This window comes from Triturus cristatus, chromosome 8, assembly GCF_964204655.1.
Source record: "Triturus cristatus chromosome 8, aTriCri1.1, whole genome shotgun sequence".
NCBI classification, from domain to species: Eukaryota; Metazoa; Chordata; class Amphibia; order Caudata; family Salamandridae; genus Triturus; species Triturus cristatus.
In genome coordinates this window covers 451746342-451762369 of record NC_140591.1, presented here as the reverse complement: position 1 = coordinate 451762369, position 16028 = coordinate 451746342, and the positions used below count along the sequence as shown (strand labels likewise).

At 45.8% G+C, this 16028-nt stretch overlaps 1 protein-coding gene across 2 annotated transcripts in view; it reads left to right on the top strand.

The window, feature by feature from the left end:
- LOC146802299 (ethanolamine kinase 2-like) overlaps positions 1-16028 on the top strand; it is a 221956-nt gene that overhangs the window by 68555 nt on the left and 137373 nt on the right. For both annotated transcript variants that reach the window (XM_085621874.1, XM_085621875.1), the window contains exon 4: positions 5103-5245. In XM_085621874.1, coding sequence (XP_085478000.1) covers positions 5103-5245 — 143 coding nt within the window. The remainder of the gene's footprint in view (positions 1-5102; positions 5246-16028) is intronic.

The window sequence follows — 16028 nt, the reverse complement described above, 5'->3', positions numbered from 1 at the left end:
CCTGTATTAGAGATGGAGAAGAAACCCCATTTATGCTGATAAATAAAGCAGCTCATTGGATGAGTAGAAATGCAGGATTTAACATCGCTAACTACAAGCATATCTTGATGGCTATAAGGGTGTCCTAGATTGGCAACACCAGGAAATGTTTTCCAGGTGATAGTGTGATCGTGAATCTAAGGCACCCTGAGCTTGTACGCAATTTACTCATGCAGAGCAAGGGGATTCACTTTGATGAGGGTAACTCCAGCATCAGAATGCTCCCCTTGGGCTTTTTTTACAGGCATATGATGACCCCACACAACTGTAATGAATATAGGGGACATCTGGCGGAAACAAATGGGGGGGGTCCATTAGTCCCAGTAACAAATCGGTATGCCCCCCTTAATAATGTAAGGGATCTTAATGATATTGATTGACTTGACCCGTTGTTAGAAACCAGGGGCGTTGAAGGGTTGGAGACTTACCCCCTTAACACAGACACAGGTGGGACAGCCATGGCAAATCTGAATGAGGATTTCATAAACCTATCGCACTCAGAGCTTTTGGGTCCCGGAATGCAGGAACATAGTCACTTACTTACAGTACCCCATGGCCCACAACCTGGCCTCACACAAGACAGTCTCGACAGACATAGCCAGAGAGATTTCAAGGTAATCTCTTGGAATATAGCAGGCTTATCTGCTAAATTTAAAAACGATGACTGGCTAGTCTATATTAAGAAATTTCAAGTCATCTGTCTACAGGAAACGTGGGAGGTGAAAAGTAGCAAACTTCATCTGGAAGGCTACAAAACTTATTTTGTGCCTGCACATAAGGCTGCATCGGGGAGAGCAAAGGGAGGTCTGATTATATATGTTGACCTTAATTTACAGGGCAGATGGACTGATCTGGGCTGGAACTCAGATTTAATGCAGAAGATTAGATTTTATAACAAGGGCCACAAGCTAAATTTTATTAATTTTTATAATGCGATCCTACCGGGTCAAAGTACTATAAGAGTGGATGAGCTGGAGAGTAGGCTGGCGTGTATCCAGGAGCTAGGGGCGTGGATGCCCCAGCTGGTATTAGCTGGCGATTTAAATTGTCACCTGTGTCCAGATTTGAAAGTTAATGGGGGGAATTGGTCATCGTGCACCATGGAAGAGGGCCCGCATATGGAGCACACCAAGGAGGGGAGGGTGTTAGGTAAGCTATTAAATACACACGCCCTCACGCACACTATGGATTTGGCTGAAGATGGGAAGGACAAAATGGTACATCCCACATTCAAAGGTAGAGGAAGCGATACTTTTATCGACTTTATCTTTGTTTCCAATACACTTAAAAAATGGAGCACATGCTTTAAAATGTGTCTAAGCATTTTTAGTGACCATAATCCTTTAGTCATGTCCCTTGCACTGTAAACGTTTTAGGGGCAGCTGTCAGACTTAGAAAACACAAGAGGTACTAGGTGAATAAACGTGGTACCTAGCGCGACTCTGTTAAAGGCCTTAAAATAAATTTGACGAGGGGAATGGATCGCTTAATCCAGGAGGGATTGAACATGCACTTTTTTTAGGCTGTTGAATTGTTTTGCATTTCTCCTATTATGTGATGTATCCCTTCTGAATTTTTGTGATTGGTGAGGCTAGTCCCGTATTGGCCCTAAATATGAATCTTATATGTTAAGGGGTTTTTTTTTATGGATGGACTGAGCATGTATTATTCTCACTTGCTATGTGGCTTGATTTTATTATGACCTATTTTATTTGCACTTTTATAGTATTTTTATATACCGATTAAAGTATTTTGAATTGAATTGAATTGAGTAGCTGGAGAGAGCTTAGGCCTCCTGACTTCCAACCTGAGAGCAACATAACATAAGTTTATCCCATGTTAGGATACTGTTCCTTTAGTTTGGAATTTAAAGGTAGGGGAACCATAGGCAAATTGTATATGGCCGAAAGAGGTCCACCAGTTCTTGGTTCGATCGACCAAAGAATCTTGGGTGTGGTTCTAAACCCGAATAGTCTGCAACAGGTTTTATTGTTTGATGAATGTGATGGCCTTTGTATAAATGTACACTCATAATCAATGTTCCCTCTAATTTTTTTTCTCTGTGTGCAGCAGTGTGAGGTCTCTGTGCGCTGCAGCCATGGCTCTGTGCGCCAAGAACCCGACCGCACGTGTGGGTGCAGCGAGAGGGGTTCCTGCTTGTTGTGCAGATAACTGACCTTGGTTTTGGAATGCAGGAGGCCTGCTTGAGGGGGCAGGCGGGGCCGGACTGGGAACCCAAAGCAGCCCTGGCAATTATTACGGAACGGGGAGGGGGGGGAATTGGGGCAGGGGAGTGTCAAGCACTACTTCTGAACAAATCCGGTCCCCTGCTGCTTTTGTTACTGGGGCCGATATTGGAGCATCGCTACAAAACTGCCCCCAGTAACAAAACCTGCCCCCACTGCTCCTAAACTGGCACCCACCCTTCCAATCTCCCGGGCAAACGCCCGATGCTTGCTACAGCCAGTCCGGCCCTGGGGAAGGCCTTCGTGTTGGTGACTGGCATACACTGGTTGTGTCATGTTGGAATTGAACAGGTGCAGTGTAGAGCATCTGCAACCATGACAAAATTACACTAATGTATATTAGGAAACCGGGGCAACCTGCCCCATTCCATAGCACCAGTGAACCTCTGCTTTCCTACCTACACAGGCGCGGGTGGGGGACATCTTAAGGATTTTAAGGGCCCTAGGCCAAACGTATTTAGGGGGCCCCTGTGCAGATCACCTTTGAATTTATGATTCCGTTTCAGCTCTCTCGTGATCTCTTTGGCCAGATCACAAACAGTGCACAGACACACAGGTTCACATTCTAAATGTGTTTATAGTTAATATTCAGGGATAGTGATGTATTTTCCAATATTGTAAAATAGTAGAAGCTCAATAATACTACTGCAAATAATCACTGTGACATCCTCTCATTTCTCATATCTGAGATCCTGTTTAGATCTAAAAAAAAAAAAATGTCATGGATGTTGCATGAAACAAAACCACATTTGTCATAAAATGTCTAACTAAGCGCGCGAAAGCAAAAGACACACAATTGATGGACGGAATGCAGAACAAATCAAAACATTCACCCCCAGTCAAGATCTGGGATAAATCCATCATTCTTTTGCTCACTCTGAAATCTGGGGATCACGGTTCGATCCCTGGCACCGGCAGCAGATTAGCCCAGCACCATGTGACTCTGGGCAATAGCTTGCTTAATCTTCCCGACGGCCCCCAGCGCCTAGAGACCCTTACGGGTGGTTGTTCGCGCTTTACAAATGTGGATTATTATTATTATTATTATCACAACACAAAAAAGCGAAGTTTGTATGCAGCTCTTTAATGGCAGTTCATAGGTCACTGTCCTATGTTAGGATAGTAACTTCTGAACTGCAAGTAATACAAGGATATCTGTGACAAAGGCAGTAACCCACTGAGCTATTCCCATAAAATTCAGTTTATCAGCATTTAAAAACTACCAACAGACAAATGGTTGCTCTGCAGCAGGATCATAAATCACCAGTTATCTGAGTTTTTTTTTTTATTGTTCTACATCGGTGGCAGATTCACTGCGAGGGCCAAGGCTCATGTTTGGGTGGGCCAGGCACATTTTTGGGTGGGCCTGACCCACCCGGCCCACCGTCTAGAACCGGGCCTGCCTGGGATGGTGAGCCACGCTCTATTAAGAAAGGGCACTCAGCAAGTCCAGAAGCACGATGTGCGCTTTCACTATCACTAACATATATTAGTGATTGTGAAGGCACACGTCGTACTTTAAGGCTTGCTGCAAGCCTTCTGTTAATAGAGCGCGGCAGGTTGCGTGTCTTTTTAAAAAAGTTTTCATGTTAATTGCAGCGCCCGACATACTAATATACGGGCTGCATTTAAGATGAAAACTTTCAAATAGGCACACAATCTGCCTGCAGCCGCGCTCTATAAACAAAAGGCATGCAGCAAGCCTAAAAGCATGACGTGTGGCTTTCACAATCACTAATATATGTTAGTAATTGTGAAAGCACATGGTACGTCGTGCCTATAGCATTACTGCGTGCCCTTTCTTCATAGAGATCGGCTGGGCAGATTGTCTGCTTTGTTTTTTAAGTATTCATGTTGATCGCAGCGCCCGTCGTGCTTCTACAGGGCGCTGCGATTAACATGAACACCTGCCTCAGGGGATGTGCAGTGTGTGTGCGCGCTCCAAAGAAGACACTGCGCGCTCGGAGTGTCATATGTGCGTGGGCACCCAAGCGCGCACCTTCCCGGGAACAGTGCTCATAATTATTTTTGTCTGCCCCCCTTTTTGAAAGTGTAACATATAATTAATTTTTTTGTGATCACTAGGGTTTGATTGAAATAAAATTGGGAAATAAATTAATTCAAAGTTGTTCTGAACAGGCATCCTCAAAATATGTCTTGCCCAGCACTGCAAAAATCCATAAGATCACAGTGGCTCCACCAACGCTTTAGAAGCAGTGGTATGTTAGGAATTTCCTCTTTCTTTTGGTAATCTGTTCTTCTGCAGCCTTTAAAACATGGAAGTGTACATAAGTCAATGGCTAAGTTTCAGGATTAAAAGGAACGAGCTTTGTCTTCCACTATCTTTTAAGGCTTCATTTATTAGGCCTGGGCGTAGTTCGCAGAGTTTTGCTAAGCGGAACTCCGCGAAGTTACAAAAAACGCTGCGAAGTTCCGCAAGTGGCGGAGTGCAGTGCGAACTGCAGTTTGTGCTGGTATTTCTGCCGCTCGGGTAGAAGTCCTACCTGAGCGGCAGCTCGCGCTCGCGAACTTACTGATCGCAAACTTACCGTTCGCGAGCGGAGAAAAAACTCCACTGCACATCGCGAAGCGGAGTTTCTGCACTCCATGAGCTCCGTGGGGTGTGGAGTGCAGAAAACTCTGCAAACTCCGCGAACTGAGCGAAGTTCACCGCCCAGGCCTACATTTATTCATATCAGGTTTCTATGTCGGTTTGTGTATGTGTGAAATTCCTTCTGTACTCAATGTTGACTTCCACTACTGAGTCAAACTGTGCTTTGGCACCGGATGGATTTAATTTTTCTGTTCTGCCCTAAGGGTCCAAGCCAACGTGCCAGCGATGGAGGTCCTGGAGCAAGAGCTGACCTGGATGGAGTCGTACCTGCCCACACTTGGTTCCCCCATCGTGCTCTGCCACAACGACCTCTTATGCAAGAATGTAATTTACAACGAGACCAAAGGTATGGCTTGTAACCATCTATAATTGAGTGCTCACTGAGGAGGTAGGCTTATTTTAAAAGTCTAAAGTACATGGGGATAACTCTGTGATTAGGATTTTTTCATCCCAGGGTGACTGGCAAGTTCTCTGACGTTAAAGGCAACCCTCTCTACATCAAGTGATTGACAGTGGGCTTCAAGGTTATTTAAAACCTTCTTTTCATACACAAGAGCAGCTGGATTAATTGAAGAGAGAAAGGTACGATCCTGTTCTAGAAAGAATTTACTCCCTAATACCTCTAGGTTATCCAAAGATATTGGAGTAGATGCCTCACTTACTATATCGTGACATGCTGTATCATTGGTGCCTATCCCCTGGTAAGGTGGTACCCCCAGGGTGCACTCAACCACAGAAATTGGAGCTCCTAAATAAAAACTGGCAGGATAAGCAGGGATCCATAAGAAAAGATGAAATTTAAAAATACCTACAGGTATACCCAAAGTGTTTCTATATTTGTAGTGTACCTGGGGTATGGATAAACATGTTTTTGAGGGTTGTATTGAATCTAGCTGTTCAATTAACCCTGCTACATACACACTAACATGTTTTGGCCCACAATAGGAGCCCGTCTGGGACCTTGGTCAGGGCTATTTAAAGTATTCCTGCCTTGCTACGCATGCTTACCATGCACCTTCGTGAGGCCTAAGTGTAGGAAAGTAGTATCTACTTCTTATGGTTACCCCCACTTTTTGCTGATGCCTCACTGTTTTAGGACTAGTCTGACTGGGATCCTGCTATCCAGGACCCCAGTCTATCTGCTTTCTCCCTTAAAATGCTATGTATGTACTTCAGGTACACTTCAGATTGGACACTGAGGCACCCTTAACTGTATATGGTACCCCAGAGGCCTCCCATGGGCTGAAGCATGTATTATGCCACCAACGAGTGGCCATTCAAAATGACACCACAGGCCTGCTACAGCAGCCTGTCTAAGCAGGTGCTAGCACCACTTACTTAGATATAGGTTCACTATATCTATCTAAATCACTGCACTTAAAAACCTATCAGTCACCCCTATGGCAGGCCTTATCAATCCTGAAGGCAGGGGGCTGGGTTTTACCTGAGAGGGTGCCCCTGCATGATCAGAGCCCCTCTGCAGCCTTCGGAGACCATTCCCGGGGGTTGTCTGTGATGCAGCCAGACATATAGGTTAAGTTGCATTATAACCTCGCAGTAAATGCTAACTTTAAAACGGCTGCTTAGAAACATGTCGTGTTTGGTGTCAAACACCTTGGAATCATACCTCCACACCAGTAACTGGTGAGGGAGGTATGATTCCACCCTTCCAAAGGGGACATGTGTGGGTCACCGGTCTACCCGGTACCAGTCTTCTCGACCCGGGCACAACAAAATGGACGCTGCCAGCCACAGACACGATTCTGCTCTCCTGCTGCTGAGCCAAGCTCGAGCAGAGGAAGGCATGACAATAGACATCCTGTCACAGGCAGGTGTGACCATCTCCCAGACAGGATTTAGTGTATTGGGGCTGGGTGGGTGCACTCTGAGAGTGCCAGAAAGCCTGCACTGGGGGGACATTTGGTGTCCCTGTGCATAGTCCAGCTCAAACCAGTTCTGGGAGCCATTGGTTCCTGCTCTGGTGCGAAATTGGACAGAGAACACGGGTGTAGCCACCCCTCTGTCCTGCCCCTCCCCTAGGAGGGTCCTATGAATCTGTCCAACCCTTTCCCGTGGGTATAAAGTGGGATACCTGGCTACAGGACTTTAGATTTTACCTGGACAAGATTCTGCTAAGAAGAAACCAAGTACTTCGACTGTCTGCATGACGCTGGACAGGCACCTAAGCACATCTGACTGGTTTGCTTCTCCCGAGCTCCTGAGAACTCCGTAGATTTTAGCAACACAGGGGGTGGGTTTCCGAAGGTCCCTGAGGTTGATCTGATCCCTCAGCAATTCTGAGACCAGTATCCCTCGTGGTGGCCGTGTAACCCGAACCCCTGTGCACTGCGTACATTTGCAAATGCATATGCTTGTTGGCGATTCCTGAGCTTGTGCATTGGACTCCGAGTAGTCCTGACCCCGAGTAGTAATTGCACCAAAGATATCCAGCCTCCTCGCACTGAGTGCTCCGTGGGCTGGTGCTTTGCAGACTTGCTTGAGGTCTCCTCACGATCCCTGGTCCGTTGGCCTGTGAGTCCTGGTGAGAGTCACCTTGTTTGTTCTTGGGCTTCCCTGGTTGCTCCAGATGTGCCCTGACTCCCCCTTGCTTGGAGAGTCTCCTGGACCTTGCTGGTCCACACCGCAACCTGTTTGTCCTTCCTGCATGGGTCGCATTTGCCAAGACTTGTTGGTGCTCCAGCCAGACATTGACCCCTCAGCACTCGACACCGTTAGTGGGACAGCTCAACTTCGGATCCTGGTCATCCTCGACATCTCCTGGTCCCCGTGGCTGCAGAGTCAAGCATCCCTTCGCACCTGAAGCACCCGTCATCGGTGGGCATTCGACTAACGACCCCTGGTCACCTGAAGTGACCCAGACTCTGTCCCCTCTGCTTTCAGGTTCCTCTCACCTAGAATCCAGGCTTGGATTCCACTGGACACTCTTTGCCTTCTCAGCAGCAGTATTTCTTAGCAGCTCTCCACTGAAATCGACGAAGGTTTCTGACACCACCTGACCCCAATGCACCTGGCTCCTCTGGGATAGGTTACACGGGTACCTCTGTACTCACTGGTGGGTTGGCTCTAGAACCTCCTATGTTCCAAAGGGTTTGCTTGAAGTCCTCGTAGAGGTGTCCTTAAACTGTAATTTTACAACCACGACTTTCCCATAGAGTTGTACGGAGCAAGCGGTCGTGTTTCCTCACTGCACCCGTACTCCGTGGGCTCCCTGTGTCACTACCTTGGGTGGTTCCTTGGGGTCCCGGCAATTCTACATGCTCTAGGCACTGTGTCTGGTCAAGTCGTGATTGTTATAAAACATTTTTAGTATATGGTTCGGTCTCTCCCTGAAGTCCGCTGTGTATTGTGCTACTTACGATTGTTCTATTGATTCAGTATTGTGTGCTTTATGTTCTAATCTCGTGTAGAGGTTAGTAGACAGTGTTACAGTAATAAATTTACATTTTAATATAACTATTGTGTGGTTCTCCTTTCATTTGGTCATTCAGGAGGTGATATTCTGGCAAAATAAGTTGCTTCACATTCCTTCAAGTTTAAGCCTGAAGGCTGCTCTCCATAGCTACCACTAGGATAGCTCTCTAAAGGTTATCTTTGACCTCATACAGCATAAGGGTCGTGTGAACTGGTACAGGGTGCCCACTTTAATTAGTGTACAGCATATACCAGCCTACCTTCTCACACTAAGATTCTCACTTGTCTTGGTCTTCTGTCTTGGGGAATACCTAAGAGACAAAAAGGGTGCGTCAGTGAGGTTGAAGATGGATCCAGAAGTATACTATATCTACTTTAGCCCAATCTGATGTACCAATCTGAATTCTGTTGGGACGTCTAGTGCTTCCAATGTCCATATCCGTATCAGGATTGTACTGCTCCTAATTCAGGATGACTTCCCTAGGTTAAAAACTCTGAACATACTATTATGAGGTGCTACATGAAGTTGTTGTCCCATAACAGTATAATTGGCCTCTATTCCTTGTTCTATTTGTGGTTGGTCAGAAAGGATTTAAAAAACTTTACAGATGCAATTTCTCATGAGAAATACATGCTTATTGGTCAAATGTAGTGTAAACTGATCACGCACACACTCTGCTTACCCTTATTTGGTGTCTTTCAAGGGTCATGTGTGTCTGGTGCGTGATGATGTCCTAGTGTCACACTCTTTTGGGGGAGGAAAAATAATTAGATATACATTTCAAAAGGACTTTTTCCAATTCTAATAAACATATAGGTGATGGTTCCCAATTGTGGTTGCCTATAGTGAATGAGATTCACATATGTAGATATTTTCCAATCTGGACTCGGAAAATAATTTCATAGTAAGGCTGTACAATACTACTGTCATTCACTTCATGCAGGTCATAAAACCTTTATTGGCCACATGTTCTTAGTGAAAGAATCCTGTTTGGTGATAGGGCTACACCCATCTGTCTGAGCTCAATTTCTTTAGCTGAATGTATAATTCAAAGCTCCCTCCAGCGTTCACAACTGGGGAGAGGATATGGCCTAACGGCTAGAGCGGTCGGCCGTGAAGCTAGGGAACCGGGTACGAGTCTCGGCAGGCACAATCAACATCCTATGATGAGCAAATCACTTAATCTCCTCGTGGCCAACAAAAATAAGAAAATGAAACTGTCTGTTTCAAACTTAACTGGTGCTCATGTAAAACACTCTGAAACCTTCGGGTCTAGTTTGAGCTATATAAAACTCCCCCCAAAAACTATTTTTGTAAAATTATTTTGTATGTTGCCATGCTTTAACGTGTAGTTTGAATTTGCTTAGGTGATGCACCCATCTAGCTGAGCTCCATGTCTTTAGCTGATTGTATAGATAAAATCTCCCGTCGGAGATCACAACAGGTTATTATTTCGTATACCCCCATGATTTAATGTTTAGTTTGAATTTGCTTGGGGCTAGCGGTATATTTGAAGCATTACCATCTCTCACGTACGCACTCATACTGAACCATATGTCTCGTGTCACAGTGCTTGGTTATGTTTATAGACACAATAATGCTCATCAGGCCCATTCTGGACCCACAGTACATTTTAAAGCTTCCGCCATTCCCAATATGTACTCTGTATTATGTCTACGTACATGTGAAGACAACCCTCCAGGGTATGTCATTCATTTGCTTAGCATCGCACAGCATCCATGTGGATCACATGGGTGTTATCATGAGAACCGCCGTGAAGGAATCACTCCATTCCATGTTTCCTCTTTCATTCCATTCCAGTCCAGTTTAACCAAGTTTCCGTTCTCAACTTACTTCGTCAAGGATCTGACACCGCCCGTACACCTACGAGTTACCGCCTTCCAGACCGCTTGCAAGCACTGGTATGGGCTCAGCATCCGGTTTTTACGAGTTCATCGCTGGTTGTGGGCGGTGTTGCTGATGATGCATTTGTGCTGCATGGCCGTTGGAATGCTGGGAGTTGGAGTTTGGTTTAAGTCCAGCGTGTCTTGCTGTGGGTAGGGTTAGTGGTGAAAGTAAAAACGTTCCTGTTTTTGGTGCTCCATCAGATGCCCAGATAGTATTTTAATATTTATCTGGTCTTCCCATTGGTTTTTGTTTAATTTGGGAAGGATGTTCTCACAAATTTTATAGTAGTTTCTTTCACCTTTTGTTTTTATTGCCTTTATTGTTTGGTAACCTCCTGGGATTCTATGTACATAGGTCTGTTGGCTCCTTTTTTATATATTTATATAGAGTCATGTGATTATGGTCAAAATTGAGACCATAGTTTGATGCCTTCTCAACTCATATTATTGTATACGTACTCTTACACTTGGATTTAGGTCTCCATATTCAATCTCAATGTGTGTTGGTTCTTATCTTCTAGGTGGTATGCCCCTGGCGGTTCTTCCAGGGTTTGGTGGTGATACCCCAATGTCCTATATTAGATGCAGTATAGTCTTAAGAGTATTGCTCATTTGTGTCTATTACAGTGGGTTGGCAGATACTCATTAACCCCTTAAAAAGAGGAGGATTTGGAGTACCCGACTTTTACTTGTACTATCTGGTGGCACAGACGCATTACACTTATTTTTGGTATCACCCGGATGCGCGCCTGCAATTCCTGAAGCCTGAGCACACACAGGCCTGCCCTTATCCTCTCTCTACTATCCTCCCGCTCAGGCTTAGGAGAACACCGGCTGAGATCCATACACTACCAACCACAAGTTGGGCTTGGGTGCGTTTGCGCAGATACCTGGGGGCTGACCATCTGTACTCCCCGCATTTGCCGGTTCTGAATAATCACTGGATACCTCCCACGACTGAAATACTGACACAGCATGCACTCACCCGTTGTCAGATAGAAAATATGAGGGGCATGTTCAGAGACGGTCACTTGTGCACAGTAGCGGACATGACAGGTGATCGGTACGTAACCACACTAGACCGTTTTCAAGTGCACAGAACTCAAATGGCACTGGTCACTGCACTACGCCCTGAGACAGAGGAACCTCCTGAGCTCCCCCCACTTACAACAATTATTACTACACCTGATGGTGCACAGTTCTCCAGAATATGTTGTCAAGCGCAGGCAGTCCGACCAATAATGGGAGGTGGCACGCGCGGCCTGGGAGGGTGACCTAGCGCAGCCTATGACATACAAGAAGTGGGCCTATTAGTTATGCGCAGACATGCTTAGTGTCAAATAATTATAAACATAAGCTTATGCACTTTAAGTACCTGCATGGAATCTATGTCACCCCCATGTTGCTCACAAAGATGGATTGTACGAGGTCGAATAGCTGCCAGAGATGTGCGATGGCGCATGCTGACTTTATTAACTTGGCATGGAACTGCCCTGCATCTAGAACAAATGGTCGAGACTGAGCTCCCCCACATATTCCCTAAATTGGGGAGGAGCCAACCGCCGCTGGTGAGACCCTGGCTGAGGGATGTGATGTACTGCAACACTACTAGTGATGTATATGCGTCTTTGCTGCCACTCGCTTCCCGCCCCAACAACATCTGGCAACCGCTCCGTTCCTATTTGCTACTACACCCTGAACTCACTGACTGGAATGTATTTCATGATGACATGATTGTTGGATTAGCCAACTGGTCCTGTGGATCAGTATTGCCAAAATATCTTGGTTGTATGAGCCTATATTGTTTGTTGATGATTATGGAGTTATTGCTGCTATGCATGACTTTCCTTTCTATCCGTCAACAATTGGTTCATATGCTCCGCATTGTCTGTGCAGTGAATTGTTTTGTATGATCTTTTGAAAAATTGCAATAAAAACAAGTGAAAAAAAAATCAATGTCTATTACAGTTGTGTCCATGGAATTTCTTCATTCAATCCCTGCGATGTACTCGATAATCTGTAAATCTATCTCTGTTCATTTCGCAGTAGCTGTTGTTCTGTCACGGAAGGAGACCGTTTCGCTATAATAAACCAAGTGAAATCGTTTTCTAAGTGGCCTATGGACAGGAAATGATGTATCAATTTTGTGGTTGATTTTTTGCACTGGGAAGTGCTCCTGTGCTCGTTGATGCGTGTTCTGACCTTTCTTGTGGTCATGCCTATGTATTTTAAACCCCACTTGCATATTAGTATCTATACCTCATTGGTACTGTTACAGTCCGTGTGTTTCTTGAGAATCCAGGGCATCCGTAAGTCTAGATCTATATCTTTAGTTGCTTTGGTGAGTGGGCAGATATTACACTGTCCAAAGGGGTAGTGCCAGTTACTTCGGGTAAGTTCCACATGAGATGGAGTGTATGACTGGTGGTCTCCTGTTTAGGCCTTGTGTGAATCAATAAGTGCTTTAACGAGCTCCCTCATCTAAAGGCAAACATGGGTCTTTCAAAATTCAGGGACGCTGAAGTCAAGATTTTCCACTGTAGTAAATTCTATCTTTTCATTTGATTTGAATGTGTTCCAGAAGTGGTGACACACACTAGTCAATCGTTGTCTGGTCTCTCGTAGGTTTGTAGCAAGGAATCCCTCTGATTGTTTCTTGCTCTCTTCTTTGCTTTTTTTTATAAAGTAACGTGGATATAGTTTGTCCTCCAGTTTCTTTGTTAGTAGAGCTCCATGGCCGTCGTAGGTGGATCTTTCTGTACAGTTTCTACGTAGGTTGAAGAAACTGGCCGACTGGCAAATTGTCTCTTAAGGCCTTGGGGTGGAAGCTGTCATACTGGAGCAGGTTGTTGGTATCCATCGGTTTATAGGAAACTTCAGTTTTCAGGTGGTTGTGATCTGCCCAGAGCCTGAGTTACAGGAAAGTGATTGGTTTCGTGCTCGTGGTCATACTGAATCTCAGGAAAATGTCTCTTGAGTCGAACCACTCCAAGAAGTCATGAGCATCCATCTCTCTCTCTCTGCAGATGACCAGATCATCATCGATGAATCTCTTCCATAGTTTTATCTTATTGATGAAGGGGTTTGTGTTGTTGTACATGTTCTTCTGTTCAAAATCATGGACATACAGACAGGCTAAACTTGGGGCTAATGTACTGCTCATTGATATTCCGTGTGTCTGTAGACTGAAGCTGTCTTCCAATTGGAAGTAGTTTCTTGTCAGTGCCATGTGTGTGCAGCCCAAGACGAAGCTCTTTGATGTTATAGAATTCCATTCTGTCTCTCCTATTAGGGCATCTAGCACCTCAAGTGAGGAATGCTTGTGCAGAGGGCCTCCATGTCCAGAGTGACAAATAAGTCTGTGTCTGAGTTGAACATGAGGTCCTGCAGCATAACCAGAATGTCCTTGGTGTCTTTTATGTAAGAAGGCATCTTGCCTGCTTGGGGTCTCCAAAAACAGACTGTGAATTTTGAAAGGGGCTCCAATATGGAGCCGATGCCTGAGACTATCGGTCGAGGTTAATCCCTTTATGAATTTGTGGGAATATGTAAAAGTGTGGGACTCTAGGTCTACCTTCAATCAGCAACTCCGCTTCCTTTGTAGTAATTCAGTAATTTTCTTTTGCTTCATTCACCATATATCGTATGTCATCTGCAATCTCTTTCGTGGGTCCCTCGTCAACGTTTTGTAGTTCCTTGGATCTCCGAGGGGCCTGAGGCATTCAGTGCGATACATCTATTTTGGGAGGACTACAATCGCTCCACCTTTGTCGGATGGTTTTATAACTATGGTGTGCATGCTGTCAAGTTCCCTGACTGCCTCAAGTTCTGTTTTACTCAGGTTGTTGAACATACATGTGTTCTGGTCTTTGAGTTTGTTGATGTTGAGGGCTACTGCTTTTTCAAATGCCAATACCACTAGGGGGATGGTGCGGCTTGTTGGGTTGAACTACGATTTCCTTCTTAGGCCTGTGTTTGTATTTTCATCTGCAGATAGTGAGGCTTGGTCTTTGAAATGGACAGATAGATGTATTCAGCAAAATAACTCAGCCAGTTCCACTCTCAAAGTGAAGAGGTCCAGTTGTGGTGTAGGGACGAAACACAGTCATTTGCTGAGTACTCTTCATTCGACATCCGAGAAAGTCACTGTGCTCTGGTTCACTATTCCCATATGGTTCTCCTGGTCCCGGGTTGGGGCTCGTGTTCCGAATCCCCTAGCGGGTGTACCTGCCACTGCACTTTCTGGCTTCGTCTTCTTCTCCGATTTTGGCCTCGCCCTAAAAAAGGAGCAGAGAAAGGTTGTCATGGGTATCCACATTTTGTTGGTTGGAAAGGAGCTTGGAAATATGGGTTCCACCCATATGATTGTGGTTGGAACTGTACAGGTTGAGGGTAAAAGCCTTCTATTTCCCTTCGTTTCCTCTCTGAAACTGTGCAGCGTTGACGTAGGGGAGGAGGAAGACACGGCAGTTTGATTGTTCGAAGTATTTAAGTTGCCCTTGAAGGTTCTATGGAGCACCTCGTTCCTACCCTGTTAAACCTGAACAATGGACCGGGAGCATCCCTGAACACCCCCTTCTGCTGATGCGAGGCACCCCAACCTCACCGGTCAGTGTGTATGACCCCGGACTCGTTACCCAGTGGGTCGGACCATTGCCGGATTCCTCAGCGGGTAGTGACGCCTTCGCTGTTGCTCTGTAGTACACGGGATAAACCGACGTCTTCCTCTCGCTTCTCCAAGTCCAGTAACTAGAATTTCCGACGTGGACGGAAGGTCCGTGATCGGTTTTGTAATTGCGTGAGGACGTCACGCGGTGCGCTAAGGATCATGGGAATAGTAGTTTTCCCCCCACTCGTCCCTAATGTTCGTGCGCCGCTTTATTGAGCGCGACTGTAGCCTATCGGCCTGACGCGCTCACGTGACCGCAACAGTACATCCCCGTCACTGAGAGCGCGGCAGGGGACCAGGTTTGGAAGGGTATTTCCTATGGAAGGAAGACACCAATCGTGGAGCATGAACCCCCGTCGCGGGTTCCCAAGAGTTCTCCTCAGGTCCGTACCCTTTCCACGAGATGAGGTACCACAGTCTGTTTCTTCGCATCTTGGCATCAAGGATCTGTTTAACCTCGTACTCGACTTCGTCGTTTATGATTACTGGAGTTGGTTGTTTCCGCGTAGGTGAGGTCGATGGTTTCAACAAGGATACGTGGAAAACAGGGTGAATGCGCATGTGAGAAGGCAGGGCCAGTTTCAAAGTCACAGGATTAATACGTTTGACCACTTTGTAGGGTCCAATGTAACGGGGGTTGAATACACTGTGTTTCCGGAATCGAATGTTTCTGGTGGATAACCATACTGCATCACCCACTTGATACAACGGTCCTTCTCTCCGGTGTCTGTCCGCAGATGTCTTAAAGTTCCGTTTTGATCGGTCCAATTGGTTCCGCACTTTCTTGAGGGTTCTCTGCATATGGGATATTCTTTGACCCACCTCTGGGAGGTCTGAATTAGCTCTGGGGTGGACAAAAGGCACGAAACGGGGATGGTATCCATAGGAGCTGTAGAAGGGAGAGACGTGCGTTGCACTATGAGTGGCGTTGTTGTATGCGATCTCCGCCAACCACAAATAGTCCACCCATGCATCGGTACTGTTGTCCACATAACAGCGAAGATACTGTTTGAGAGTCTGGTTAAGACGTTCTGTCTGTCCATCTGTCTGCGGATGGAAACTTGTAGAGACTGATGTTTTGATATGAAGAGACGCACACCAAGCCTTCCAGAACTAAGCG